At 49.4% G+C, this 25,560-nt stretch overlaps 9 protein-coding genes across 9 annotated transcripts; 4 read left to right on the top strand and 5 right to left on the bottom strand.

The window, feature by feature from the left end:
* Positions 1–442: 442 nt before the first annotated feature.
* On the bottom strand, positions 443–2,276 carry N7503_001719 (cytochrome P450; the record flags this gene model as incomplete). Its single annotated transcript, XM_057061266.1, has 6 exons — positions 443–891; positions 946–1,557; positions 1,618–1,686; positions 1,734–1,836; positions 1,888–2,004; positions 2,052–2,276. 6 exons carry the CDS (start codon positions 2,274–2,276, stop codon positions 443–445), a joined length of 1,575 nt encoding a protein of 524 aa, XP_056925228.1.
* A 648-nt stretch (positions 2,277–2,924) lies between these two features.
* N7503_001718 (putative pyroglutamyl peptidase type I) lies at positions 2,925–3,797 on the top strand (the record flags this gene model as incomplete). Its single annotated transcript, XM_057061265.1, has 2 exons — positions 2,925–3,014; positions 3,081–3,797. The coding sequence occupies 2 exons, from the start codon at positions 2,925–2,927 to the stop codon at positions 3,795–3,797; spliced, it is 807 nt and encodes a 268-aa protein (XP_056925227.1).
* An 831-nt stretch (positions 3,798–4,628) lies between these two features.
* On the top strand, positions 4,629–5,783 carry N7503_001717 (MOSC domain-containing protein; the record flags this gene model as incomplete). Its single annotated transcript, XM_057061264.1, has 1 exon — positions 4,629–5,783. One exon carries the CDS (start codon positions 4,629–4,631, stop codon positions 5,781–5,783), a length of 1,155 nt encoding a protein of 384 aa, XP_056925226.1.
* A 217-nt stretch (positions 5,784–6,000) lies between these two features.
* N7503_001716 (uncharacterized protein) lies at positions 6,001–6,463 on the bottom strand (the record flags this gene model as incomplete). Its single annotated transcript, XM_057061263.1, has 2 exons — positions 6,170–6,463; positions 6,001–6,116 (listed from the first exon to the last, which is right to left on the bottom strand). The coding sequence occupies exons 1-2, from the start codon at positions 6,411–6,413 to the stop codon at positions 6,001–6,003; spliced, it is 360 nt and encodes a 119-aa protein (XP_056925225.1). The 5' UTR covers positions 6,414–6,463.
* Positions 6,464–9,992: 3,529 nt separating this feature from the next.
* Positions 9,993–11,960, bottom strand: N7503_001715 (uncharacterized protein; the record flags this gene model as incomplete). Its single annotated transcript, XM_057061262.1, has 1 exon — positions 9,993–11,960. One exon carries the CDS (start codon positions 11,958–11,960, stop codon positions 9,993–9,995), a length of 1,968 nt encoding a protein of 655 aa, XP_056925224.1.
* Positions 11,961–13,844: 1,884 nt separating this feature from the next.
* N7503_001714 (putative checkpoint protein kinase (SldA)) lies at positions 13,845–17,608 on the bottom strand (the record flags this gene model as incomplete). Its single annotated transcript, XM_057061261.1, has 2 exons — positions 13,845–16,508; positions 16,613–17,608. 2 exons carry the CDS (start codon positions 17,606–17,608, stop codon positions 13,845–13,847), a joined length of 3,660 nt encoding a protein of 1,219 aa, XP_056925223.1.
* Positions 17,609–18,057: 449 nt separating this feature from the next.
* On the top strand, positions 18,058–19,795 carry N7503_001713 (DNA-(apurinic or apyrimidinic site) lyase APN1; the record flags this gene model as incomplete). The annotated part of the gene is made up of 4 exons (XM_057061260.1): positions 18,058–18,497; positions 18,620–18,739; positions 18,789–18,923; positions 18,982–19,795. 4 exons carry the CDS (start codon positions 18,058–18,060, stop codon positions 19,793–19,795), a joined length of 1,509 nt encoding a protein of 502 aa, XP_056925222.1.
* Positions 19,796–20,378: 583 nt separating this feature from the next.
* N7503_001712 (putative nucleotide-sugar transporter) lies at positions 20,379–22,460 on the bottom strand (the record flags this gene model as incomplete). Its single annotated transcript, XM_057061259.1, has 2 exons — positions 21,780–22,460; positions 20,379–21,716 (listed from the first exon to the last, which is right to left on the bottom strand). Exons 1-2 carry the CDS (start codon positions 22,224–22,226, stop codon positions 20,379–20,381), a joined length of 1,785 nt encoding a protein of 594 aa, XP_056925221.1. The 5' UTR covers positions 22,227–22,460.
* Positions 22,461–23,229: 769 nt separating this feature from the next.
* N7503_001711 (glycoside hydrolase family 15 protein) lies at positions 23,230–25,387 on the top strand (the record flags this gene model as incomplete). The annotated part of the gene is made up of 3 exons (XM_057061258.1): positions 23,230–24,994; positions 25,049–25,113; positions 25,175–25,387. The coding sequence occupies 3 exons, from the start codon at positions 23,230–23,232 to the stop codon at positions 25,385–25,387; spliced, it is 2,043 nt and encodes a 680-aa protein (XP_056925220.1).
* Between the last annotated feature and the right edge of the window lie 173 nt (positions 25,388–25,560).

Genomic DNA, 25,560 nt, shown 5'->3' with positions numbered 1-25,560 from the left:
ATGTGTACGCGAACCCACCTTTCTTGGGGATAAAAGGTGCTAGCCAGTGCATGGTCGTCGGGATGGGGATGCTGTATATGAGGGGCAGTGGGTCCACTAGTTTGACTAGAGCTACAGTAGGGCAAGGCAAATACGACGAATACGGATACGTTCTGGGCATGATCGACATTGGAAACTTTATACTACGACACTCGAGACCTGGCCATTATCCATTAAATCAATTTTGCATGTATTCCAGGAGAAGGAGTCATGATCATCAAGGCTTGTTGAAATTGATACCCTAGAATAGAATGATCTACTAAGACCATTGTTTCAGTTCAGACGACCGAATGAGATACCAGAGTCTCGAGGCTATACAATTGCTGCTTCGCAAAGATCAAACTAGCAAGAAATGCAAAAAAGCCTTGGAAGCAAGTCTCGAAATATAAAGAGTACCGAAATGCTATGCAGATACCTCTCCAAGGGCAGAAAGATCAAGGCCGGGGTCCCTAGATCGGACAAGCAACTCGACAGTCGGATCAGTAACAATCTCGCTGCCCATCTCAAAGCTCTTCGGCCGCCCGCTTTCATCTTTCAATTTCCAGTCATACTTAAGCAATAAATGAATTAGCAAGATCTTGGACTCGTTAGCCGCAAAAAAGCGGCCCGGACAAGCGTGGATACCGTGACCGAAGCCATAGCTTTCACGGGTAGTTGTCACGAATTGGTGCTTGTGCTCGTGACCTGGTTCTTGGCGCTTCTTGAGAAAGCGGTAGCCGTCATATTTCTCGGGGCTCGGATAGATGGTTTCGTCTTGGTTGATGTGGGCGGAGACAGCAATCATGGCACCTTTAGGGATGATTGTACCGTCTGATAGAGGGACTGCTTTCAGGGCCAGGCGATTTAGGGACGCTGCAAGGTATTACGTTAACTGAATTCTGAGTAATTGAAATATACACGACTTACTCATACTAATTGGGTGTGTGCGCTGCGACTCCTTCATCACACTGTCCATCAACTTCAGTTTCAACAAACTAGTCTTCTTGAGCTCACCATCCTCAGCGATGACGGCAATAATCTCGTCGCGGAGAGGCAGGAGGTATTCCGGGTACGCTGCGAGGTCGTACATGATGTTTGTGAGAAGATTCGAGGTCGTATGGATAGCAGCCAAGGACAGCGCAACTTGCCCACGTGTCATATCAAAAGGCATGTTGTATGCCTTAGATAGTTCCTCAAACCAGTCGAGGGCATCGACCTGGGCCTGAGGTGGATCATCCGGTGGCAATCCGCTATCGCGGATCATGTTGCGCTCCTCAATCTCTTGTTTCACAATGGCCCGGGCTACACCAAGATGGTAGCGAACCTTTTGGATGGATGGTAGGAAGTAGTGCACTACCGGTCGTAAGATGGACGGCCACAGCCGTAGCTCGCGGGCCCCGTTGAAGGAGTCGATCGTGTAATGAACGGCGACGTTGATCCAGTCCTCATTGCGGCAGGCTTTCTGACCGAGGAAAGCCAATGTGGAGATACGGGCTACCATATAAGGCACTTTGCGGGAAAAGTTGTACGGCTTCCATCCTGGATTGGAAAACGTAGTCAGCACTGAACGTCTAGTAGTACTTTCGCATCATGCCATACCATCCGATGGGGGAAAAGCGTCTTTCACAGTCACAGCAGTCTCTTTGGAGAGCGGTATTGTCAGGCCACCTGTAAGCCGATTAGAGCAGTCCTCGCTAGGGGTTGGACTCACATACCAAGGGCTTGAGTTAGCTTGATTCGCACCGAATCCAAGAGGACCCTAGATGCTCCATTCGCATGGAAGGGTTCGAAGCCGGCGATACGACCCGAGAAGAAGTGCTGAATTTTTATTAGTCTTCAAGACTCCAGAGTTGTGAAGGCTACTCTTACTTTTTGAGTAGCACCATCAAAGTCTAGGTGGGGATGACTCTTGATTTCATCGATATACTTTGGATGCAAGACAATCAATGGCCTGGTTGGAGCCATGACCTGGAATATATCGCGGCCCTTCTCTTGATCAGCATTCTGGATTCGGAGCACGAGAATCTTCCTACCTTGGTAAAGCCCTCCGCAATCAAAGCCCGCGCTGATTGACTGAATCTAGACTTGGCCTTCTTGTTGGAAAGATCCCACCAGCTTTTCCCAACCAGAGGAAATCGAGCATAGGGAATCTCATCAGAGACATCATCCCATACACTGGAAATAAACACCACCAGGAGCGCAATACAGATACTCTGAACAATATAAGGAGTGCTCAATAACTCGGTCACAAGCGCCATAGCTTCGATGAGGGTAGGGGGGGGGATGAAAAAAGCAATGATGCCGGTCAAAAACCTGCAACTTCTGGGCCTGAAGAGTTTATAAAACAAACCAAGGCAAACCTTCTTCGAGGCTCCGCCAGTTAGACGGAGTCATTTGTAGAATGCTCAGGTTCCACCCAAACATTCCGAAGTGGAGTCCTACCCCAGTCACTCGGATATGGCTTGGGCCGAGAGTCAGGGGAAAGCTTAGAGTTTTGCAGAGCTCAGGGGCTTGACCACTCCGAGAGGCAGCATCATGATTGCTTTTTAGTCGAGGGTAAGGAAATACGAAAACGAGAACCGATCCTTGCCCGAAAGGGTAGTTGGAGGATACGTCGCGTCAAGTTTGGATCCGTGCTTGGATGACTCGAGGCCAATCAACATGGATGAATTAGAATCGAAAAGTTTTCACGCCTGTGGAACATGAGGACAAGCTGTAACCATATAGTGTATTATCGGTATAGTAATGAATTATGAAGTTAAGGAGCAATAGAAGAGGCCAATCAGCGGTGAGAGATGGCAAGAATGTATACATAATCAACCCCCGCATTTCACTTTCCTCTGATCTCTCCAACTTCATTTGCCTCTTTTATATAACTCTGACCCTGAAACTTCTGACTTCTCATCATGGGTGACTATGGCCCCGCATCTAACCACTCCACTGAACCTTCGCTTGCAACCGCACCCGACATCTCCGTACTGATAACGGGCTTTGGCGTAAGTGATCTGCGCCCGGATCCAAAGCGTTTCCGAGTCCGATCTAAGACCTCACTGTGTAACTAGCCCTTCAAAACCAACCTTGTCAATGCTTCCTCCCTGATCGCCAAATCGCTTCCTGGCTCTTTTACCTTCCCAGGCCCAGGCCCCACGGACCGCCGTATCATTCTGCATGTCCACCCGGACCCGATCCCTGTTGCCTATTCGTCTGTTCGTGAATCTTTACCCGTAATCTTAAACGATTTCGCAACAGCCAATCAGGGCCGTCGACCAGACCTAGTGATTCATATAGGTATCGCCTCGCCAAGATTGTATTACTCGGTGGAGCATTTGGCCCACCGGGATGACTACAATATCACTGATATCGATGGCCGCTCAGGCTATGAGGACGGAGAGAAGAGGTGGAAGGAGCTAGGACTTCCACCGATACTCTGTCCAGGGAAGGCGTTCGTTGCCACTAAAGAACAGAAAGACCAACGGTCCCACAAGGGACCCAAGAGTGGCCCCTACCCACCAGAAGGTCACTTCTTAGAGACGTGGAAGGCCAATGCGTCGGCGGGTCTGGATCTCCGGATTTCCCATGATGCTGGTCATTATCTCTGTGACTTTATTTTCTATACTAGCATGGCCCTGGCTACGCAGCAGGGCCAAGACCGCAATGTCTTGTTTTTGCATGTCCCCGGTGCAGCGGAGGATGCTGACGTCGAGCGTGGGCGAGAAATTACCTTGGCTTTGATTAAGGCTATGGTGACTTGTTGGATCGATGAGAAGCATTGTGCATGAGAAGGACTGCATACCTGCTGTTACTTACCTAGGTATTCGCATTTTCACGCATGGTGTTTATATCTGGCTTTTCTTGTTATTGATATATCCTCGAGTTTAATGTAATGATATTCAACATCATATATGCTCATGCACCTGGATCAAATGAATTTCCATTTCTTAGAGAGAAGACATATATTGACGTAGTCATAGCTCAGAACAAAAACACTTCTCATCACAAATTAGAAGCATGAGAAATCACCGAAACCAGAGCTACTGGTAAAGCTTGGAAGACAATGGACACTCGGACCCCCGAGATGTGGCTATTGCATGCACGAGCAAGGGTTCGATGACTTGGCATTACTACTCCCCCTTGCCCCATCACACCGAGTCTTCAACCCTTTTTTCTTTTTGTCTTCTTATACCGATATGAAAAGACAATACTTAATCGGTGACTCCAATATCCAAGGCCGCACGCTCTTACTTTCACATGCCATCAAGCATGTCCCTAGAAGGAAATGCTGACCAAAGTCTATTAGACAATATGGGGAACCATGAACATCTAACACCCACACTCAGAGATGGTAAGATAGATTTATGGAACTTGAGCTGAAATATATAAGACCACGAAGATTTTCGGGATTGGCCCATGTGTGGCTTCCTTGAGCTGGTCACTCAATCAACCTCACGCTCTTGGGATATGAACATGTCGTCATATTGAGCTGAAATCGCAGGCGGCACAACGCGGCAGAAAAGGGCTTATCAATTCCGACAGAACTAGAACCCTATCTTTAACTATGAGTCTTCACAGCATTTAAGACTCGACCTTGTGTTTAGGTCAAGAATTTAACCATGAATATTATGATGGAGACAATACCTGCAACATCTGTCCTTATCCTAGGACTCGTACTTTTACTTCCAGTTCTACTCTTTCCCCAGCTGAAGAGATGGACCCATAAGTCATCACCGTCAGCAAGTTTGCTGCCGCACCTACGCCTCTGGAGTAGGCGTCCCAAGCAATCCAGTGAGATTATATCGCTGCGTATGTATCCAATCAAGTCCTGTCGGGGCTTTGAGGTGCATCAAACTACCCTCAAAGAGCACGGCCTTGATCTCGACCGGCGCTGGATGCTCGTCGACGCCTCAACAAACGAATTCCTGACCATCCGCCAAATCCCAAACATGACCCGCATCGGCACAGGGCTCAGCGCAGATGGCGAGAATTTAGTCGTGACAATTCCAAGTTCAGCTTCATCAACTCCAGCATCGACGCATCAACCTGATACAGCTTCTGATACTACCAAAACAATCCGCATTCCAGCCCACCCCACCCAAGAATGGCTACAGAAACACACTACCATTGCCCCCGTCAAAATCTGGGACAATGACACAGATGGCTATATCTACAATGACGAGATCAATGCTCCCTTCTCAGCATTCATGGGCCGCCCAGTTGCACTAGTTTATAAAGGCCCAACACCCCGCGTTCTGAAAGGCAACGGCGCGCCCAAACTACTGGGCCGTGTACAGACAACCGGCTTCCCCGATGTCTTCCCCATCCTCATCGCATCAGAGGCCTCTCTCGCTGAATTGAACACGCGTCTCACTCTCAAGGGCGTGGATCCCATTACCGTCGAACGGTTCCGACCGAATATCGTTGTCCGGGGAGAAACAGCGTGGAGCGAAGATTCCTGGAAACTGGTTCGGATCAGAGCTGGAAATGGCCCTAATTCCGACAAGAAGGTAACGCAGGCCCCCCTGGTTCTTGATATCGTGGCGCGTTGCGCGAGATGTCAGGTCCCGAATGTGGATCCTGAATCAGCGAATAAGCATAAAAAGCAACCGTGGGATACTCTTGTCTCGTACCGCCGGGTCGATGAAGGAATTAAGTACAAGCCTTGTTTCGGAATGCTGAGTGCACCGAGGAATGAGGGTGCTATTGAGGTTGGGATGATGTTGGAGGTCTTGGAGGAGACGACTGAGCATCGTTATATCACTGGGTTCTAAATCAGGCGAAAGGTTACAACCTTGAAACTTAATGTATCGATATTTGTTGGACTCTGCCGGCACAGAATAACGCTCGTAATTTCATATGCATTCTATTATGTATTCTCAATTCGTATGACACATGATCGTAACCCATATTAACATCAATGTCTTCCAATCCTCCAAAGTCAATCACGATGCAAATTAAGGGGGAAATGCCTCAGCTTTGTATGATCCCTCAAAGAGAACTGCAAAAAACCTCGTAGCTGTGGAACTCTTCGTCTCCACTTAGACAGGTGTTCAGCGCAACAGCCTGTCCACCAGCATCGCAAGAATCACCAGTGTAAACAGACACTGTTTTGAATCAGCATTATGATAAAAGCCAGTAACAGGGTGAAGAAACATACCAGTGCAGTTATTGATAGCATACTCAAAGCTCACAGACTCAACCTCATTATCACCAAAGCTTTGACAGCTATTCACATAGTCGCCGTAAACACCGAGTTCCCCAAGATTCTGTGCTGAGCATCCAGGTTCACCATAAAGGCGAAGTTGAACATAGCGAGTATTTGCCGGAGTAGCCGGAGAGGGAACAGCAGAGACGCTCATCGCGAGAGCAGTAACAGAGGCAACAAGAGTGGTGAAATGCATTTTGTTGGAAGAGAGACGACTTCGAGTGTGTAGTGGAGGGTGTGGTGTATTGATAAAGCTAGACTTGTGTAGATGTGTGTAGATGGATAACAAAGTCAGAATACCAGGAAAAACAACGCTTTAAGTACTTCACTGGAAGGCGCGGTGAAACATAGATATTCGCCTCCTAAGGGTCCAGCTTGGCGGTGATGTTATGATTGGGTAGAATGCGGGGCTCTACGTAGCCAACATGCCATGATCTGACTACAGGACTGTAAGTACTTTGAATCTTAGGCATGTCTCACACACTGCGCCCGTTTCTGGTGCTACAATGCCTTCTTTGATATTCTGGCACATGATGTGTTCACGGGACAAAAGAATACATTGTAAGCACAACAGTGACTAGGAGCGGGGGTTCGGGGCCCCCGGTAAATGGAACGTCATGTGTACACTGGCATCTTCCCTTACTGATAGTTTCCCTGCCGAAATCGCTGAATAAGCTTTACCTTACTGTGACAATGTGGGCGGTTCTATTTCTATCCTGGCTTCCTATTCGTTGGTCGCCTGCAGGATTACATCAGTTCTTGATGAGACTCAGCTAATCAATAGGTTCTACAAGCTACGTTCGGGACCGATCTGGACTCAATTTCGAGACAGAGATCTATGTAAGCCCTCAGCGTCAGATTGTGATTGCCTATTTACGAGACAATTTACTACAATGTCGGTGTGAGTAAGACCAAGCCCCAATGGCTAGTGCCGATCACCCCGCACGTATCCCGTATAGACAGCTGGCAAGACCCGATGCAGGCCTTAAAACCCCATTTTCAAGTCTGGTGATCTATAATTCAATGCTATAGCTCAGCATATGAATGCGCATGCGAATAATGGTCGGCATTGGGTTTATGTCAAGGTCTGTCCCGGGGACCCGAAGATTGACGATCTGGAACCGGATTTTTTCCAACGATAGATTGCACAGATCCACTTGAATGACTACGTACCCGCTATTCCGAGATCCAGTAGGAGTTGAGCCAACGCTGTCCAGAAAGATCGAAGTGGATTCGTATTGCCAGGTTCAGAATGACTGTTAGGCGAGACGTCCAGCCTCATCTGGAAGGTGTTTCGGGGCCATTCCCCACCTTATCGGGAAGTCGTTTCATGACGTGGGTATTGCCATACGAGATGGTGTTTTCATTTACCAGATATACCGAGTCTCGGATAGATGCAGATCAATCCAGATGGAAATAGAGGTGGATAGAAAGTCTCAGGCACTGGCGAGAGAAACACATGGTCAGTAAACAAATCACTGAGGCATGGCCGAATAGATGGATGAGATCGTTGATGGTACAACAAGGCAAGAGCTAGCCAATAAAGCAGTTGGCCAGCTCGTATTGGTAAATGGTATCTAGCAATAGTAATCCGACATAGCAAGCAGGCTAAGCAAGAAATTTCTGTTAGCCAGAAAATAACGAAGTCCGCTGTTCTACCGAGCATAGTGAATAAATGTGAGTCCAGGACCATACCTCCATGAATAGTAATACCGTTGATAATTCGGTCAAGGCTTTTTGAGACAGGAGAATCTAGGATGTGGCGATGGCGAGGTTCAGTCATGGGTGGATGGTGCCAATAGAGAACCAAGGAGATCCCTGCAACGAACAAGGCGCACCAAAGACATTGATGGCGGAGGAAAGCGAATGACATAGTAACACTGCTTGTCTCGGGACTCATTGTATGCCTCCCTGAATGGTGCACCAGAGAAGGCCTGGATCAAAAAAACATTCCATCTACAAAGGCGGCGAAGGAATTAAGGCTATCAAGTGAGAAGACCTCATACCAGACAGCTGAAAACATTCATACTTATGAGAGTTATGGTCTCTATGGAAGTATTGGGGTCAACCTTATAACTACGAGGACAAGTCTCGGCGATGAAGTTTTAAGCACAGTTATAAAGCACTGTAACCAAGGATGGCCAACGTGAAAGAAAGACCGTAATACAATCATACGCTAATTGTGACATTTGAAGGTGACAACAGAGCCAAGTAATGCCCCCAACCTAGATAGGTCGCCTTAGAATAGTAGGCAAATCACAAGTCATGAATAAGAAACTGAACAGAGCAATACGGAAAGAAGTTTGAAGAATAATAAGTTGATTTTTCGATCGATCCTAATACAGATCGATCATCAAAAGAAAGGAAGCTAAATAACACTCGCCGATGACGCCCAGAGCGCAATTGCAAAAGCAAAATGCGCAAGAAACAAAAGACACCGGCACTGGAGTGTTCAAATCTGTAGTAAAGTTCTGGTCTCGAAATCGAAAAGGAAGGCAGCCATAAGCAAACTCGCAAAGATTCCCCATTCCATCTCGGACACATCATTAACAAGCCTGGGAATCACGAGCGGTATCACAGTCGATGAAAGCGGATCGAATCGATCGGAATATGCAAAGCAAAGAACAGTACAAATCAGAACAGATCGTATTATCGAGAGGAATGGAATGAAATCAAATCAAATGGAGAAGAATGATAATGTGATAAAGCAGAAAAATTGGAAAAAAGGTACGCTGGCAAAGACAGAAGAAGAGAACCAAACGCCTCGCTTGCGTCTCGCAATGTCGTTGGCCAACTGCATTTCATGTGCGTCGTTTCATTTCGGTTCGTCTATGTGGGTTGCATATGTATCGTCGTGCACATTCTTCTTTTGGGAGGCGTAACATTGGTTTGGAAAATCATTTTTGAGCCCATCGGTGATGGGCGAGGGTAAGCCGAAGAGAAAATGGAGAGGAGGAGTTCAAGTCTTGTCAGTGGCCTTGGTTCAGGTATGTGGGACATGAGACATCCATAAGACAAGGTGACGACTGGACAAGACAGGTAAAAAGAAAAGAAATATGTAGAGAATGAATCGCGCCGTAGCGAGTAGTGTTTGAATGTAAAGTGTTCGGGTTTTCGGGTCCAATTTTCAAATGTTTTTGGTTTTGTTGTTTTTCATTGCCGAAACCACGTCTAGTGGATCGAGCAATCTGACAGGAAAAGGAAATAAATTTGTCGCATAGCGATAGGGAGTGAACTTGCTATCATGGAAGGTAAGGCGGTTCTAGCGGTGAGCCTTCTTCACTTCCAAGATGCAATGAGTGTAAGGGTGATAATGAATGTATGTCCTGGTAGGAGTCGAGAGTCTCCGCTGCACTAGTGGAAACAAAGAGTGTCGAAGAAAACAGACACAGGTGTCCAGATATTTCACCGAGTATTCATCTCGGCGGAAATACCAAAACGTTGTTGAGAATGGCATCAACGCGGTGGAGACGAATCAACTACCGTACCAGGAGGAAAGGGCCCATCACAATTTTCTCTTCGGAGTCGGGATCATGTGTTGCAAATTTCAGGGATTGGCGAAGTCAAACAGAAAAGTTCCGAGACTCCAGCTCAAATATCGTTACAATCATCAAAGGCCGTGGCTGTCATAATAGTAAAAAGGCTGCAAAGAGGGGGCGGCACGTAACCCCCTTTCATCTCGTTCAGGTCATCATGCAAAGTGAAAAGATCTCGCAAAGGAATCGACGCCACAATGGGAACGGAAATTGCAAAATTGGACAGCGGAAATGCGCATTTAATTGCGCATGAAAGGCATGCTCAGGATTTGCCGGCGAATTCGCTCAGCATCCGAAAGGCCTTCCTCAAAGGGATTTTGTAGAGGGGGAGGAGGTCCTTGAGGCTTGTCCAGTCCCTGCATGGGAGAAGGATTCATAGAGCTGGGATAAGTCGAAATACCACCGCTCGAGAATGGATCGGACAGCGAAGGCGCGTGCCTAATGAATCGTCCAGGGGTCGTACGTCGCTTGAACTGACCTTCCACCTTGAAAGGTGAGCCCAGGCGTTTGATATGCTCACCACCAAGATTCAACAATGGGTTGACAGGAGGCTTGGTGATGGGAGTATTTTCTTCGGGCTCAATCTGGGAAGAATTGAGGGATGAAGGGGGTGAGAAGAGCTGGCTGACATCCCGAGAACGGTCGGCAGCACCAGTTGTAGCACCGCGGCTGCGGATGCGGACCCGACCATGACCAATGTCTTGGACTTTGTTATCTCGGAGGTAAGTGTTCAGACGTTGATGGACTTCTTCGTCGGAGGGGTCTCGGTCAATACGCGCCTTGGGGGAGAACACATCATCTTGCTCCCGAGGAGTCATGTCAAAGTGAGTGTTACGCCGAGCCCGAGTCGGAGCGGGCATGGTCTCGCGTCGAGCAGAGATAGGCACACTTTCAACTGCAGAGCCCGAGTTTCCAGGGCCCCATGTACTGTACACAAACGGCGATCCTAGGCGCGGGATATTGCAGTGTTCGACATTGAGATGATTGTTAGAGGGCTGGACGACATGAGTTTCAACATTGTTTTGCACAGGGTTGTTGAACCACTCGGTCTTCGATTCAGGAACAGGTGCTTCGGCAAGTTGAGTCAACGGAGTCGGGTCGTACGAGGTGACAAGAGAGACACCGAGGTCGCGGGTGCCGTAGGCAGTAGAATTATCAGGTTGGTAGGCGCCATTACCCATATCTGGTGCAGGCTCTGGGCTGCAAGACTGCATCATGCGCTGATAATGAGGCATGATTGAGAACTTGCGGCGACACAGCATCTTCAGGCGGTGACGTGTCTTCGAATCAGACTTGGGCCATGGTGTTTTGCTGTCATCAATAGCCTTCGGGGTCGAGCTGCCGCTGCGGTCTGAGGCCTTGAGGAACAGGGACTGACCCATGCGGAGCTTCTTGTTCTCCCAGGTCTTTCTCGCTCTCCGTGCCACGCGTGAGGTAACTCCCAAGGGTGGAATGCTGCCTGGGGTCATCTTGAATGGAGTCATGGTAGGGTCTTGCAGATACATCTGATAAGTGTTCCACAGATGATTGTCCATCTCACGAGAGAAGATTTTTTCTTTGACCTGCGTTCGCTGGACTTTTTTCTTGGGCAAACTGGGAGACGACATCTGAGTCTCCTTGGTAAATTCGAGAGGGAAGTAAGAGTCAAAGATATCACTTTCAACACTGGAACAGCTTCCTCCTACAGATGCACGCGATGCAAAAGTTTCGATGGACTCGACAGATGAATCGGACATATCTGAACATGCTGAGCCCGGGCGTTCAAAGTTGTGTGGCATAGGAGTCTGGTCCCATGAGGGCCACGCCTGTGCCTCGTCGCCTGACTCAAATGAAGTCCCCCGAATCTGAGCGGGAGGGGTCTTGAAGACCATTCTCTGGCGCGGTGGAGCTAGGTAGCGTTCATCATTTCCGGGTTGCGCCGCAGGGGACAACTCGAGCGGCGCGTTTGACTGACCCACTTCGATCGAGGGCAGGGGAAGATCGTGGAGACCCTGGAACCGAAAAAGATCCAGGTCCATACGCGCGCAGACATCAGTACCGGAGCGGACTCGAACGCGAGGGAGACGGCAACTGGAGAAAGAATGACGCGGTGGAGGCGGAACGTCGATGTGGGTCGATGGGCGTTCGGGGGTCTTGGGTTCATCCGCGCTCAGAGATGGGAAAGTGAAGTTCTTCGGCAACGTCCGCGAGAGCTGACGTTGAGACATGATGATCGATGACTCGTGGTGCAGCTCGCGAATATTGTGGGGTTCAATTCAGGAATGTAGGAGGAGGGGAGTCTTCGACGCGTTCTAGAAGGGAGAGATCAAGTTGCAGCTTGGAAGTTCGCGGGCTTCGGGTTGAAGAAGCGCGCGTAAGTCGTGGTAAATGTTATCGTGAATCGTGAGGAAAATGAGAAAAAGGAAAAAGGTTGAGCGAAGGCGAAGACTGAAAGGCGGTTCAAAGGAAATCGAGAGTGTCGGGGTGTGTGATGTTGCGGAATGCGCCAACTGGAAATCGGGATCACCAGATCACTGCGGCTCCATCCCCACGAGTTTAGGAAATGAAGTATTTCGTCATCCCCTGAAACGCCGGGAGAACAAAAGCAAGCGCAGCTGCGATTCAAATCGCAGGCAAATTTGGGGAAAGGAAACAGTAGGGAAGGGGTGGGTGGTCAAGAGGTGAAGAGGAGAAGAGAGAGCGAGTGAGGGAGAGGAGTTGTGGTTGGGCGCTGGAGTGAGGCGCCGGGGGGGGGATCGAGTACCCTGTACTTTGGCGTATAGGCGTGAATCAATACCTAACTCAGGTACTCTGTACTTAGACCTTGACCTGCAGGCCCACCGCGAAATTCTACAATCTTGCGCTACTCGCGACTAAAAAAACCTGTAATCTCAGAGAGAAAAAAAAAGAACAGACTTCATGACTCTACGGAATGTCGTTGGGGGGCATATTTGTTTAGATTTTCTCGAGTCTTTCCCATCCGGAGGCTGCAGGTTGGACCTTACTTGATGCACGCTGCGTACTCGAGTCAGGGTAATTTTTTGAATCGTACATACACTGATCAGTATTGTGTATAGAAGGAAATGGGGGGCTGGGAGTGTAGTGGTCCTCCAATTGGACTAAAATCTCCAAGCTAACCCATTTAATGATAAATGTACAGTCGATCGTGCTTATCCGAGAGTCCACTTTCTCCCACAACGGAGTACATACGGAGTACTCCTTCAGTTCGTGAGCCCAAGTCCCGTGAACCATCTGCAAGGGCTACAGGATCTGCCGGAGAACGGGCACGCTGCGTGGTAATCTGGTGATGTCCATTGCAGAATCTTCCTATGCTTTTGCTGTGCCTCCTGACTTCCCAGCCCTCGAAAACGGCGTTGTTTTCCAGGGAGTATCAGATGTTTTCATCCATAAATAGTTTCGAAACCAGGAACAAGCCCACAAGCCCACAAGGCAAATGGGGGAATTTTCCCAAAAAAAAATCTTCATCTCATTGTGCGGTGTAGAGTGCCCGTGGACACTGAGCGTGGGGCCGGAACATCTTTCAATATAACCTCATTGGGGAAGAAAAAGGCACGAGGCACGCGTTTCTCCACTGACGCGTCGCGTCGCGATGTTTTATTACCAAGATTACAGCCACGGAACACAATACCATACACGCTAGTCCTATATCGAGAGCTTCCAAGGTTCCTTCGGGACACAATTCAGGTCCAACAACGCTAATCGTCATGACCCACTGGGAACGGGTCAGTCGCACGATCCACCTGCCATGGCCCGTGGCCCAGATGCCTCGACCTAGCCGAGTCGTGGAACCTTGTACGAGACTGAGACAAAGAACGCGGCTCTAGGGTACCTACATCAGGAGCCATGGAGCACGACAGTGTACAGGGATCAGGATCCGCAAATAGAAGAATATCAAAGTCAATTAATCTCAATTCTGTGACAATTGATACGAAACAAATTAAGATACCCTGACAAAATATGAACAGGTAATAAATCTCACACACACCACGGACCAGGCGCATTCAAAAAACATACTAGTAGGGGTATAATTGTAAACAGGTGGTTGGGAGACAAACAAAAACAAAAGGAATAAAAAGGTAACAAGGGGGTGATCAAGATCGTTCAAGCTTCTTCTTCCGCTCAGCTAATAACGCCTCGATCTTGCGGAGCTGCAGGGCAAGTCCCTTCTTTTCCGCATTTGCAACGAGCCAGTCTTCCATGTTGCGACGCACATGGCGCATAGACTGGAGTGCAGGCAGAATAGGCGATGAAGTGGCATCATTGCCGCCTTCACGTTCCATACGCGCCCACCGCTCAGCACCAGGGTTAAGAAGTAGATCAAACACCTCAGCCCACAATTCACGGTCCCAGTATCGCTTTAATGACTCGCGAATACGGTAGGTGTGAGTGGCAGAGGCGTCACCAGTACTGGTGCGGGCAGGCATGGACTCGATATGCTTGCCAAAGAGCAAGACGTGAATCGTACCAGCGATGCCATAAAGGTCGATTTGATGGGTCCAAGGGCGCGCCTCACGAATCTCATTACACTCGTGCGTCCCAACCTTCCAGTCCGCAATAAACTGCACGGAAGGTTGGAATGCGTGCATGTCAATACTGCGGCCAAAGTCAATGAGATCCAAGCCCTTGCTTCGCCAACCATAGTGCCCACTTGGTGAGTAGTATACGCTATCACGCTCCTCGGAGGGCTTCTCGTTCAAGTCAAGAAGGGACATCGCGATGGCCGAAGAACTTTCAGTGTTGGAGTCGTCGAGACGAACGAGGCAGTTGTCAGCTTTGATGTCACCGTGGAGAATTCCGTGCGCGTGGAGTCCTTCAACGGTGCGCAAGAGCTCAACAGTAAAAAACATGGCGAGAGATTCCTCCAGTCCACCCTCACTGTGGTGGTTGGAGGTAATGGGATCATTGCGAAGTATATTGACCAAATCAAGCAGTGTGCCTTGGCCTCGATAGTCCTCCACAAGGAAACTTTCGCGCTGGTGCACGTGCAGTTCATGCGCCCGCACGATGCTTTCTGCAGCCCGAGAGTGATCAGCAGAGTGCTGCAACCGGTCATGCGCAGTCCGAATCATATAAAATTCCCAGGCACTGGACGGTCCATTCTCAACCTTGATAGCCTCGAATGAATACCGAGGAGTTTGATAAGGGCTGGCTGTCTTCGAACGACTGCCAGAAGTTAGGTTCTCGTTATCTGAGTCAGAATCGTAGGAGTCAAGGCTGTCTACGCTCTCTGCTAGGTAAACGGGAGCATAAGCACCGGCACCAAGCTCACGTCGGACAATGTAGCTTCGCTCTGCCCCGGGAAACTCCAGTATAGGGGTATCGAAGTCCTCATTAACACCCTTAGAGCGTCTGATATGTGTCTTGACAAACTTTTGGATCATAGAGGCGTAGTTACTATCCTTGACGTGGCCATGATATCCGGCGTAGGCCGCAAGAGGCGGCTCCAAAGAGTTTAGAATGGTGTTTCGTATACCCTTGTCAGTTGGATTGCACTGAGCTTCCTTGATCACAGCCTCGCCTCGCCGACGGGACTTCGGGGCAAGTGCTTTGAAAACAGTCGGGCTGAATGGGACATCAGCTGCAGATGTAAAGGTGTGGTCTCCATGGTATGGTGTTGGCGCTCCTACTGGGCTAGAGAGAAGTAGATCACCCATCTGCGGCATGCCGGCTGGGGATCGTGGCTTCGAAGGCGTTTTGGCGCTGTACAATGCCTCTCGAGCAACTGTCTGCGAGGGTATCGAACATTCGGTCCGTTCCACGATGGGCGTCATGAAAGGCAGACGATTCTGCGCCATAATGGCAGGGTCCCTATACGTACCAAATGGCGGAGCATAGTCGTCGGGCATTCGGGGAACGAAATGATCTCTTTCCGGGGTTCCTAGGTTGGACTCATCCGCTACTCCTTCACTGTAGACTGATTGTGATGTGATATCACCAGTGTCATGTGCAGGAATATCCTTGCTGACACTAAACTCGGTCCAATCACCATCGCCGATGCTCTCGGCTCTTGTGGTGTCTGCGTATTCAGTATCATCGTACGACTTGTGGAAGGTTTGCGTTTCCTCGTTGCCAAAGTCGCTCGAGGCAGCTGACATGTGTCCAGTAACTGTGCTATCCGCGTTGCTAATGAGGTCATCGTCTTCATAGTCGCTGCCGAATACGCTGTCCTCTACATCCTCCTCTGCTTCCGCTTTCAAGGGTTGGTTGAACAGGTCGTAAATCTCATCGGTTGCGGCGCGGGTATGCATAGTCATCGTCGGCTCCCTGGTACTCTTCCGTCGAACCTTGGAGTTGGTGGGCGAGTCGAATTTCATTTTTATGGTCTGGGTCTGGGTTTCTCCTTTGACCTTGAAACGTCGTGCCTTCCCAGGTTTTCCCTCGGAAGATGCATTCTGCTCCTGGTCTTGGTCATCAAATCCCGCTCTGAGATCAGGCTCTGATAGATCCTCATTAGGATTGGTTGCCTTGAGCTTTGAGACTGGAGATTCAAAGCCTCCGGCGTTTCCGGATATCTGTTGAAGGGGCTCTTTCTGAGCCCGCCAATTTTTGCTCATCCATCCCCGTTGCATAGCTCGAAGCTCCTCGAAGCTAATCTCATGGGCAGGGTTCTGGCGGTCAGGATACACTGCCTCCAAGTCGACAAAAACACGCTCTCGACGACCTGTTCGTGGATTTACCGCTTCCCTTACATGGTGTTCCGGAACGTGCTTGGGAGCACTCTTTTCTTGAGTTTCTTGATGTTGATTTGGATTTGACTACATATAATCGAAGCACATGGGTTCAAGCCAGTAATTAGTCCTGCGATCGTAAATATATGGAGGTCTGAAAAGGGATAAGCAACTTGACAATTGCAACTCACCTCGTCCCGGAAAATAGCCATCTTTTGTGTAGGCGCTGCCTTCTTCCCTGCCTTCAAAGTCTCCCCGGCCCACGGCTTTGCCTCCACTCTGTTTTCCTTCTTGCGCTCCTCCATTGATCCAATATTCTCCCATCCCTTTGTCCTTCCACTCGTGGCTGGTGGACTATCACTTGCTACACCGGCGTCCGAGAAAATAGCCATCTTTGGCTTTCCAGACTTCGTTTTTGGCGCACTGGCGGCTGAAGGGGAGGGGCGTGCCGCCTGAGGGTCCGTAGGACCATCCGCTGGTGCAAAGGGGTCCATTTTCGCAGCCAGCGCAGGTCGGACTTTCGGCAGAGCTGGTGATGACGGCCCAGCATCCTGTGGCTGCATCTCATATCGTTGCTGGAATTCGCTGTATTTTCGCAACAATCGCTCAACTGGCCGAGCCTCCCGGTCCACACCTAGCCTGTAAACTTCGTCGGCCTGGTTCCAACGCCCCGCACCTTCCAACCAAGCAGCAAATTCTTCATAGAAAAGCGCCAATCCTTCACCGATATGATGACGGGAGAGGAATGCGAATGTCTCTCTTGGTGCATCAGAGAACAATCTAATGTAGTGTAGCCACAATCGCAGATATCGTGGGTCATTCTTGTAGTCCGCTGATGAGAGGAAAGATTTTGTGGCGCGTTCGAGTAGTGGAAGCAGACCGGACTCGGGGGTTGCTTGGGCGGAGGGGTACGCGTTCAGGGTCCATTTAACATAGCGGTCGTAAACATCGAGGGGATCGTCTGATTCCGCAATCACTTGCAATTCGCTTTCGTATTCTTGACGAATGGCATCATTCAGTGTCCTTGTGTCGTTTGGTGTTGGCGATGCGTATTTGTCGCTGGTATTGCTCCCGCCTGAGAAAATCCGGGCGAGCTCTCGTGCTGATCTCCCACCTGGTAATGATTGGACGTTTTCCTTCTGGGCCTCGATAATGTCGAAATCGATCAAGTCGGAGGAGGTCGTCATCCTGCCGAGATCTTCGCCGGAAACCTCTTGGAGGTATCGACAAGGATTTGGTGTGTGTGCTGTCGAGTTGAGGTCAAAGAGGGGACTTGTGCTTTTGTTGCGAATTTGGTTATCGATAAACATCACATGACTGTTGCTGTGGTGACACACACGTGATACGATTCTACGTCCATCTCCTTACTGTCTGACAGATCCGATTCAATTAAAATCATTATTATCTTGTTAGACGAGTTTTTGTTGCAAAGAAGTGTGCTTTGACTGAATAACACATTGTTAAGGACTGGTTTCAGCAATTTGCATCAAATCAATTAGTGTCCAGCAAGGCTTGGCATTATTTGGACATCCTCTGGGTCGGCACATCCAATCAGAATCAGGACGCATTAGGTTTCTGGAACCAATACTTCAACCCGAGGACAACCATCCTCATCCTTTCAAGCAACCAGTGCATTATGTGTGAGTTTCATGAAGACGATGAGCCTCAAGCAGCCTCCGAAATCAAGGGCCACAAGAGAAACCTCAGCAACAGAACTGCGGATGCTTCTCCAGTGAGAAGATCGAAGCGGCAAAGATCAACCATCAACCTCAAGGAACAGTCTTCTTCAGACGAATCCGAGGAGGAGAACGACTTAAAGGTGACACTTGCAAAGTCTAAACAACCGAAAAAGTCTCGGGCCCCTTCATCCTCAAAGAAGGTCGAAAGTCCCGAAGCAAAAGCTGTTTCTGATGTCACGATTGTTTGTAAAGAGCCAACTGAGGTCAAAGCCGAAGGCGACGCTACAGCCAGCACCCAGAAGGCTAAGCCTACTCCCGCTAAGAGAGGAAAGAAGACCAAAGAGCAAAAAGAGCTCGAAGCTATGCCTCTTGCGCCACGTACACAGGGGTTGAAGATGTTTGTTGGTGCACATGTCAGTGCTGCAAAGGGCGTCTTCAACTCGATTCACAATAGCGAACACATTGGGCAAGTATCCAGTGAAACCGATAGCTTCGAGCATGGACTAATTGATGCTGCAGAGGTAATGCATTCGCGCTGTTTCTGAAATCTCAGCGGAAATGGGACAACCCGGCCCTTTTGGACGAGCATCGTGATCAGTTCCGCAAGCTATGCGAAGAGAAGGGATATGACGCAGCCAAGTAAGTAATCCAAGAATTCCAAATTGACTATATGTTTTAACATTATCAGGCACGTTCTCCCGCATGGGTCGTATCTAGTGAACCTTGCCCAGGGCGACAAGGCTAAAGCCAAGCAGGCCTATGACTCCTTCCTGGACGACCTTCGCCGGTGCGAAGCGCTTGGTATCAAGCTTTACAACTTCCAGTAGGCCCATTACGTTGACCACCGAATCACAAACGTAATTATACTTACACCTGACCAGTCCGGGAAGCACCAACCAAACTCCCCTCCCAGACGCCCTCTCTCGCTTAGCAAGCACTTTAACCAAAGCCATCAGCGAAACTTCAACTGTAATCCCAGTTCTGGAAACAATGTGCGGCCATGGGAACACAATCGGCGGCGCACTTTCCGAATTCAAGGACCTCCTCGCCCTGATCCCGAAAGAACACCACTCCCGCATCGGCATCTGCATTGACACTTGCCACAGCTTTGCAGCCGGGTACGATCTCGCCTCGCCAAAAGGCTTCAAGGCATTCCTCGACGAGTTCGAAAAGCTTATCGGTATCCAATTTCTGAAAGCGCTGCATCTGAACGACTCCAAGGCACCATTCGGCAGCAAGCGTGATTTGCATGCTAATATCGGAACCGGATTCCTGGGTCTCCGGGCTTTCCACAATGTGATGAATGAGCCACGGTTTGAAGGGCTACCCATGGTTTTGGAAACGCCCATTGACCGCACTGAAGGGGAAGTTGCGGATGAGGGAAGTGAGAGTGAGTCTGGCACAAAGAAAAAGGGCAAGAAGGCCAAGCGACTTACTGGTGCGTCGGCACCAACTGTTCAAGATCCTGGCGTTTGGGCTCGGGAGATCAAATTACTGGAGTCATTGATTGGAATGGATCCAGAAGGGGAAGAATTCAAAGCTCTTGAAGCGAAACTTTCTGAGCAGGGGCGAGAGACGCGTGAGAAACAACAGGAGCAGCATGATAGGAAAGTTGAGACGGAGAAGAAAAAAGAAGCCAAGGAAAAAGCGAAGGGTCAAAAGAGTTTGGTGGATATGATGAAGGGCGGGAAATAGTCAACAATGCTACCAAGGAAGTCGAGGATATCAGAAGACAGGTCTCGCTACCGGATATGTCCATCTTGACCAGCTGTCCAAGATGATCTGATCGGCAAGACAAAGTTTACAAATATTATCTAGTGACTCGGAGTTCTCATCCTGACCTGATTCTTGATTGTCTGTTGTGTTCTTGAAATACCGCATGTACAAACTGTATGTACGTAGTATATAGTAGGCCTTTTTTCAAATGAATAGGAGGACCATAGGTCCTCAAGAGAAAAGAAATTGAATTGTGGTATAGTCAATGGGCCGCTCTGTCATGAACCTAAAAATCGCCATGCAAGGATAAAAAATCCATCTTCAGACCAACCTAAGTGCTCATTGCTCCATAAAACCAAAGGCATCGCTTACATCAAATATTGGTAAACAAAAGACCCGAGTGTTGGATGACCAATTCGTAAGCCCCGAAGGTAAAACCCCACGAGGAACTGAAACAAGACAGGACCGGGCAAGTCACAATACAAAAAGCACCCATTCCAAGATGGCGTATAAATAGATCAGGTTTAGAAAAATAAGTATCAAGAATGAAGGTTGAAAAAGGCTAGTGATTCATAGGAGTGTGCTGCCGCACCGGCGAGATGGACGAAGTAGAGTGAACGCCTGGGGATGCCTCCCGATCAGACTCCTGGAGATGTGCGGGGAATGCCTCGGACATGGAGGTTATGGTTGGAGGGGCGGATTTGATGGGCGACCCCGGGCCGTCATTCTCAGGGATCGTGGACGTGGAAATCGTGAGCCCTTGCATAGCACCGCTAGCACGGACACGGAAAGAACGCCGCTGATCGCCTGCCAGTGAAGCATGCATGTCGTCGTTGAAATGATCTGCGGGGACAGCACTGATAAGACCCGGCTCGGGGTCCGCGACGCGGTGGTAATCACTGTTCTCTGCTCCACTGAGTTCCGTATCCTCGGTGTCAGAGTCTGGGCTACCCTCACGACTCCAGCTTTCCTGTGCTTCGCTGCGCATCCGGGAGATCTTCATATAGTTGTAGCATGCGATGCTGCCAATTGTAACAACAAGGCCAGTAACGTTGACGGGAGTTAATTTGTCATGGAAAATGATCCCCGCAGCACTGATGGTCACTACTTCCTTGAAGATACCGCAGATGCTCAGAGTAACCACCGAAGAGCGTTTGAGTAGAGCGAATTCAGATGAAATCATACAGAATGCCAGAATCCCCGGGAATACTAGCAGACCGGCTCCAACTGCCGTTCCATGTTGTTCAGCAAGTTTGAGGAATCCTTGGTGGATCTCGTTGGGACCCTCCACAGTGAGGGCAATGAAGATAAGAGAAAGAAACATCACGGGCGTGAGAAGGAAAAGAGTAGAGAAAGGGTTTGAGGTTGCCGGATGACGAAGTAGGAGAATCTGTGTAAGACCCCATCGGAAACCGGAAAAGAACGCGGAAGCAATAACGAGTGTGAAACCGAGCGCATTGAATGCTGTCTCGCCGGCAACCATCATAACAACACCGATTGTCATTGCGGCAATGACTACGATCAGTTTCACCGAGGGAGACTCAAGGCGGAAAAGGAAAGCAAAAAGAAGAACGAAGGCGAGTGCAGATGACTTGCACATTGTGAGGAAGGTGAGGGAGATGAACTTCAGCGACATGTTGCCTAGACCGACGTCAAGGGAGGTCGCTGCCCCGCAAGGAACGAGGCGCGTGAAGTAAAACAATTTGGTGAGTACCGGCTCCCTTTTGAGGTCCTCGACGGGTGAATTTGTGGCAGACTCCGGGGGATGACTCGGGCGCAAGGAGGGGAACAAGTATAGTAAAAGACTGGCGAGTGTGAATTGGACAGCCATGTGCAAGCTGGTGGTGAAAAGGGGATACGGAAAGACGACGTCGCTCTCAGAGAACATCCATTTGTTATACTATGATAGAGAAAGAGTAAGCTTCATTGAGTTTGGGAGATAAGGACTTTGGGATCAACTCACGATGGAAATGGATAACGAGAAGAAATACCACATAAGAATTAGACCTGCGTTAGCCATGAGTTTCTTGACAACATTGCGATCAGCCAGACCAAGCTGGAAGATGCCATTGGTGGATTTGGTGTCGGCGATGCGAGCATCCAGCTTGCGGCGTTGCCTGCGCCGTCGACGTCGCTGACGTTTCTGATGTGCTGTAAGACCAGTCTCCTCATCGTAGTGATCATCATCTGAACTAATGTCTATCTCGCGTGTATCCATCGCCGCTGCCGAGACATCCGACGTATCGGTATCCTCAGCCGTCAACGGCTCTTGTTCATCCCATTTGTATCTGTCGTCTCCTGGCCGGAGACTGTCATCCCTCCGGTCCGAAGAGCCCGGCTGGCCCGGTCGAGTCGCCCCTGTGAGCATCGAGCTTCGCCGTCGGTGGTGATTCGAGGCTGGTAACCCCATATTGAATTTTGGGTTTAAAAGCGGGAGGGGATGGGGAAGAGGAAAGCTGTGAGCCCCATGAGGGTGCGACCGGGAGAGTTCACACGACCCTTTATTGACGTGGGGGGAGCCTCGAATCAGGATTGAGGACAGGGGTGGATATCTCCCAGTGGATTTAGCGAATGTCGGAGAGTTATGTTGGAAGGTTGGGGAAAAAAAAGTAAAGGAATGAGGTGTTGGTAAAAGCGGTCACGGTGTCGAAAAAAAGAAAGTTGCTGAAGAAACAATCGAGATTGGCGGTGATGGATCGCACCCTTTTCGCCGGGTGTTTTTCTTTCTCCTCTTCCCACTTCATTTCAACCTCGCGCTATTACTGGTCGCCACAACTCCACCTTGGCCCAGCTCCACAGTCCGGTCGATCCGGGGTCCAAGGGGAAATGCACACCAAGGAAATGCAGGTCAGGCCTGCTCGCGTGCCATTGGCGGGTTACGACCTCCGACTTCCATCTCCTAGGGCGATCTCACTAGGATCAGATCGATATTCAACTTTATGTTGACAGGGCCCAATGAGAAAGCTGCTGCCCGAGCTCCCAAGCGTGAAGATGCTTTGAAAGAGCGAATGGGGGTTTTTGATCATCAACTCCGGGAGTTGGGGGCCGATCACCTCCCAAGGAGATCACGGCATTGATCGTCCAAACCCCCGCTTGAGAGAGCTTTTAGTTCTTCCATAATGATGATGTGTATCCCTCCGAGCTCAGGAACCCATTGATCGACCCTTATTGGCAGAGCCATTCTACATAAATAGGCATGACCTCAATTGGGAGCCATTATCATCATCATGTCGTTGCTTCCTAGAACATCCGGCCAGTATGTGCGATCATATATTATCTCCATGGTCGGGTAGAAGCCTTCTGGGCCAATTTCTCCCACTTCTGCATCCAGTCTTGCATGACATTGGTATCAGTACTTTTGAATATTACTTTTTCTTGAGACATCATTCCAGTGCTGTATCACCACCATCATAATGGCAGAGTACACGTATAATGCCATTGAGGACTATGGTCTGATTGGCGATATGCACACCTGTGCTTTGGTGAGCAAGGGTGGCAGCTTGGATTACATGTGTTGGCCGGTGTTTGATTCCCCTTCGGTCTTTTGTCGTCTCCTGGATGAAAAGAAAGGGGGATTCTGGTCCATTGAGCCACACAAGACGGTGATCGATGCCCATAGCAAGCAACGGTATCTGCCGTATTCGAACCTATTGGAAACCCGATGGACCAATGAGGATGGCGTTGTGACTATGCTGGACTTTTTCCCAGTCACGCCCAAGAGAAACGCTCAGTCAGGCCGACTCTTGGGAGGATACTGTCCATGCAACGACCCCGGAACCAACCGCTTCAAGTCGGGATTGCAGCATTCGGGCGTGATCAGAAGACTGGAATGCGGTCGTGGATCAATGGAGCTGCAAATAGAGCTCTTTCCTGCTTTCAACTATGCCCGAGATTCGCACAACACCCGCGCAAAACTAGAGAACGACATGTACAAGCATCGATTGCAGACGCTTCATTTTGAGAGTCTGACGGAGCGGTTGCAACTCGAAATCTTTGCGGACTGTCGGGAGCCAGAAAAACTCGGATACCCAAAGGCTAAAATGACTTTGGAAGAGCGACCAGGCTTGCAGGGCCGTGGGCTGGTGGCCTGGGTCCATTTGTCTGAGGGGCAGACTTTGCACTTTGTTCTGCATAGCCCCGAGAAAGCGGTGCCCAGTTCCGCCATGATGGCTGCGTACCTGGGCAGGATGGAAGAAGAAACGTCAGACTACTGGACAGAATGGACTCGCAAGTGTGCCTTTCGTGGCCACTACCGAGAGACCGTGGAGCGCAGTTTGTTGATTTTGAAGCTCCTCACCTACAAGCCCACGGGCGCGATTGTCGCTGCGCCCACCTTTTCGCTCCCAGAAAATGTGGGCGGCTCTCGTAATTGGGATTATCGCTATTCCTGGGTGCGAGACACAGCTTTTACCCTGTACGTCTTTTTGAAGATGGGATACAGCCGCGAGGCGGAATCCTACGTAAACTTTATCTTCGAACGAATCTTCCCACATGCGGCTCAGGATATTGAGCCGGGGAGCAAACGACCTTTCCTTCCGCTCATGTTCACTATCAGAGGCGAGTACGACATTCCCGAAGTGGAGCTAGAACATCTCGATGGGTACAGGGGAAGCAAGCCGGTTCGCATTGGCAACGCGGCTGTTTTCCACACTCAATTGGACATTTACGGCGAGCTCCTGGATAGCATCTATCTATACAACAAGCACGGGAATCCCATTACTTACGATCAGTGGTCTTCTATTCGACGCATGGTAAACTATGTGGTTAGTGTGCGAGGTCAGAAGGATATGTCAATTTGGGAATCTCGTGGTCAGATTCAGAACTTCATCTACTCTAAGGTTATGATGTGGGTGGCACTGGACCGTGGCATACGTCTTGCAGAAAAACGATCTAGTCTGCCATGTCCGGATCGTTTCAATTGGATTCAGGTTCGCGACGAGCTTTACGATGAGATTATGACCCGAGGATTCAATAATGAACGTCAACACTTCTGTCAGAGCTACGAAAGCCCGGACGTTCTTGATGCGTCCATTTTGATTGCTCCCTTGGTCTTCTTCGTGGCGCCGAACGATCCACGTTTCATCAACACCTTGAAAAGGATTCTGCTGAACCCAGAGAAGGAGGGTCTCTCCAGTGCCAAGATGGTGTTCCGATACGACCATGAGAAGGCTAATGACGGTATGTACTTTCCACCGCAGACGTTTGACTATTACTGATGCTCGTGTTTCACAGGTGTGGGTGGAGGCGAGGGTGCTTTTATTATGGTTACCTTCTGGCTTGTTGAGGCCATGGCCCGAGTTAGTGTCATCCTTCGTGTTACTACATCAAATAACCCCTCATTGACCCTTTGATGTATAGGCTGCCAAATACGATGTTCCGATTCCCAACATCTGGAAGCTGGCGCTCTCCCACTTTGACAATATCCTGTCATATGCGAACCACTTGGGAATGTTCTCAGAAGAAGTGGCTATTTCAGGCGAGCAGATGGGCAACACGCCTCAAGCATTCAGTCACCTGGCATGCGTTAGTGCGGCTATCAATCTGGAGAGATTGGGTGGTGATGATTACTGAGGGACATGGAGCGTAGTCCGATGAGAGCATTGCTGCTCACCCTTTTCAAAAAAAAAATTGCTACCCGCGATCTGTTGCTGCAATTATAGAGTCCACTTCAATTTATAAAATCATGAATGCCATGAATATTCCCTTTGATTTGCAAGATGCCCCGTATACGTGTTTGTATAGTT

Source organism: Penicillium pulvis, assembly GCF_028828015.1.
Source record: "Penicillium pulvis strain IBT 33274 chromosome Unknown contig_12_segment0_segment0, whole genome shotgun sequence".
NCBI classification, from domain to species: Eukaryota; Fungi; Ascomycota; class Eurotiomycetes; order Eurotiales; family Aspergillaceae; genus Penicillium; species Penicillium pulvis.
The sequence above is the reverse complement of the archived record's forward strand: the minus strand, read 5'-3'. Positions and strand labels throughout refer to the sequence as shown.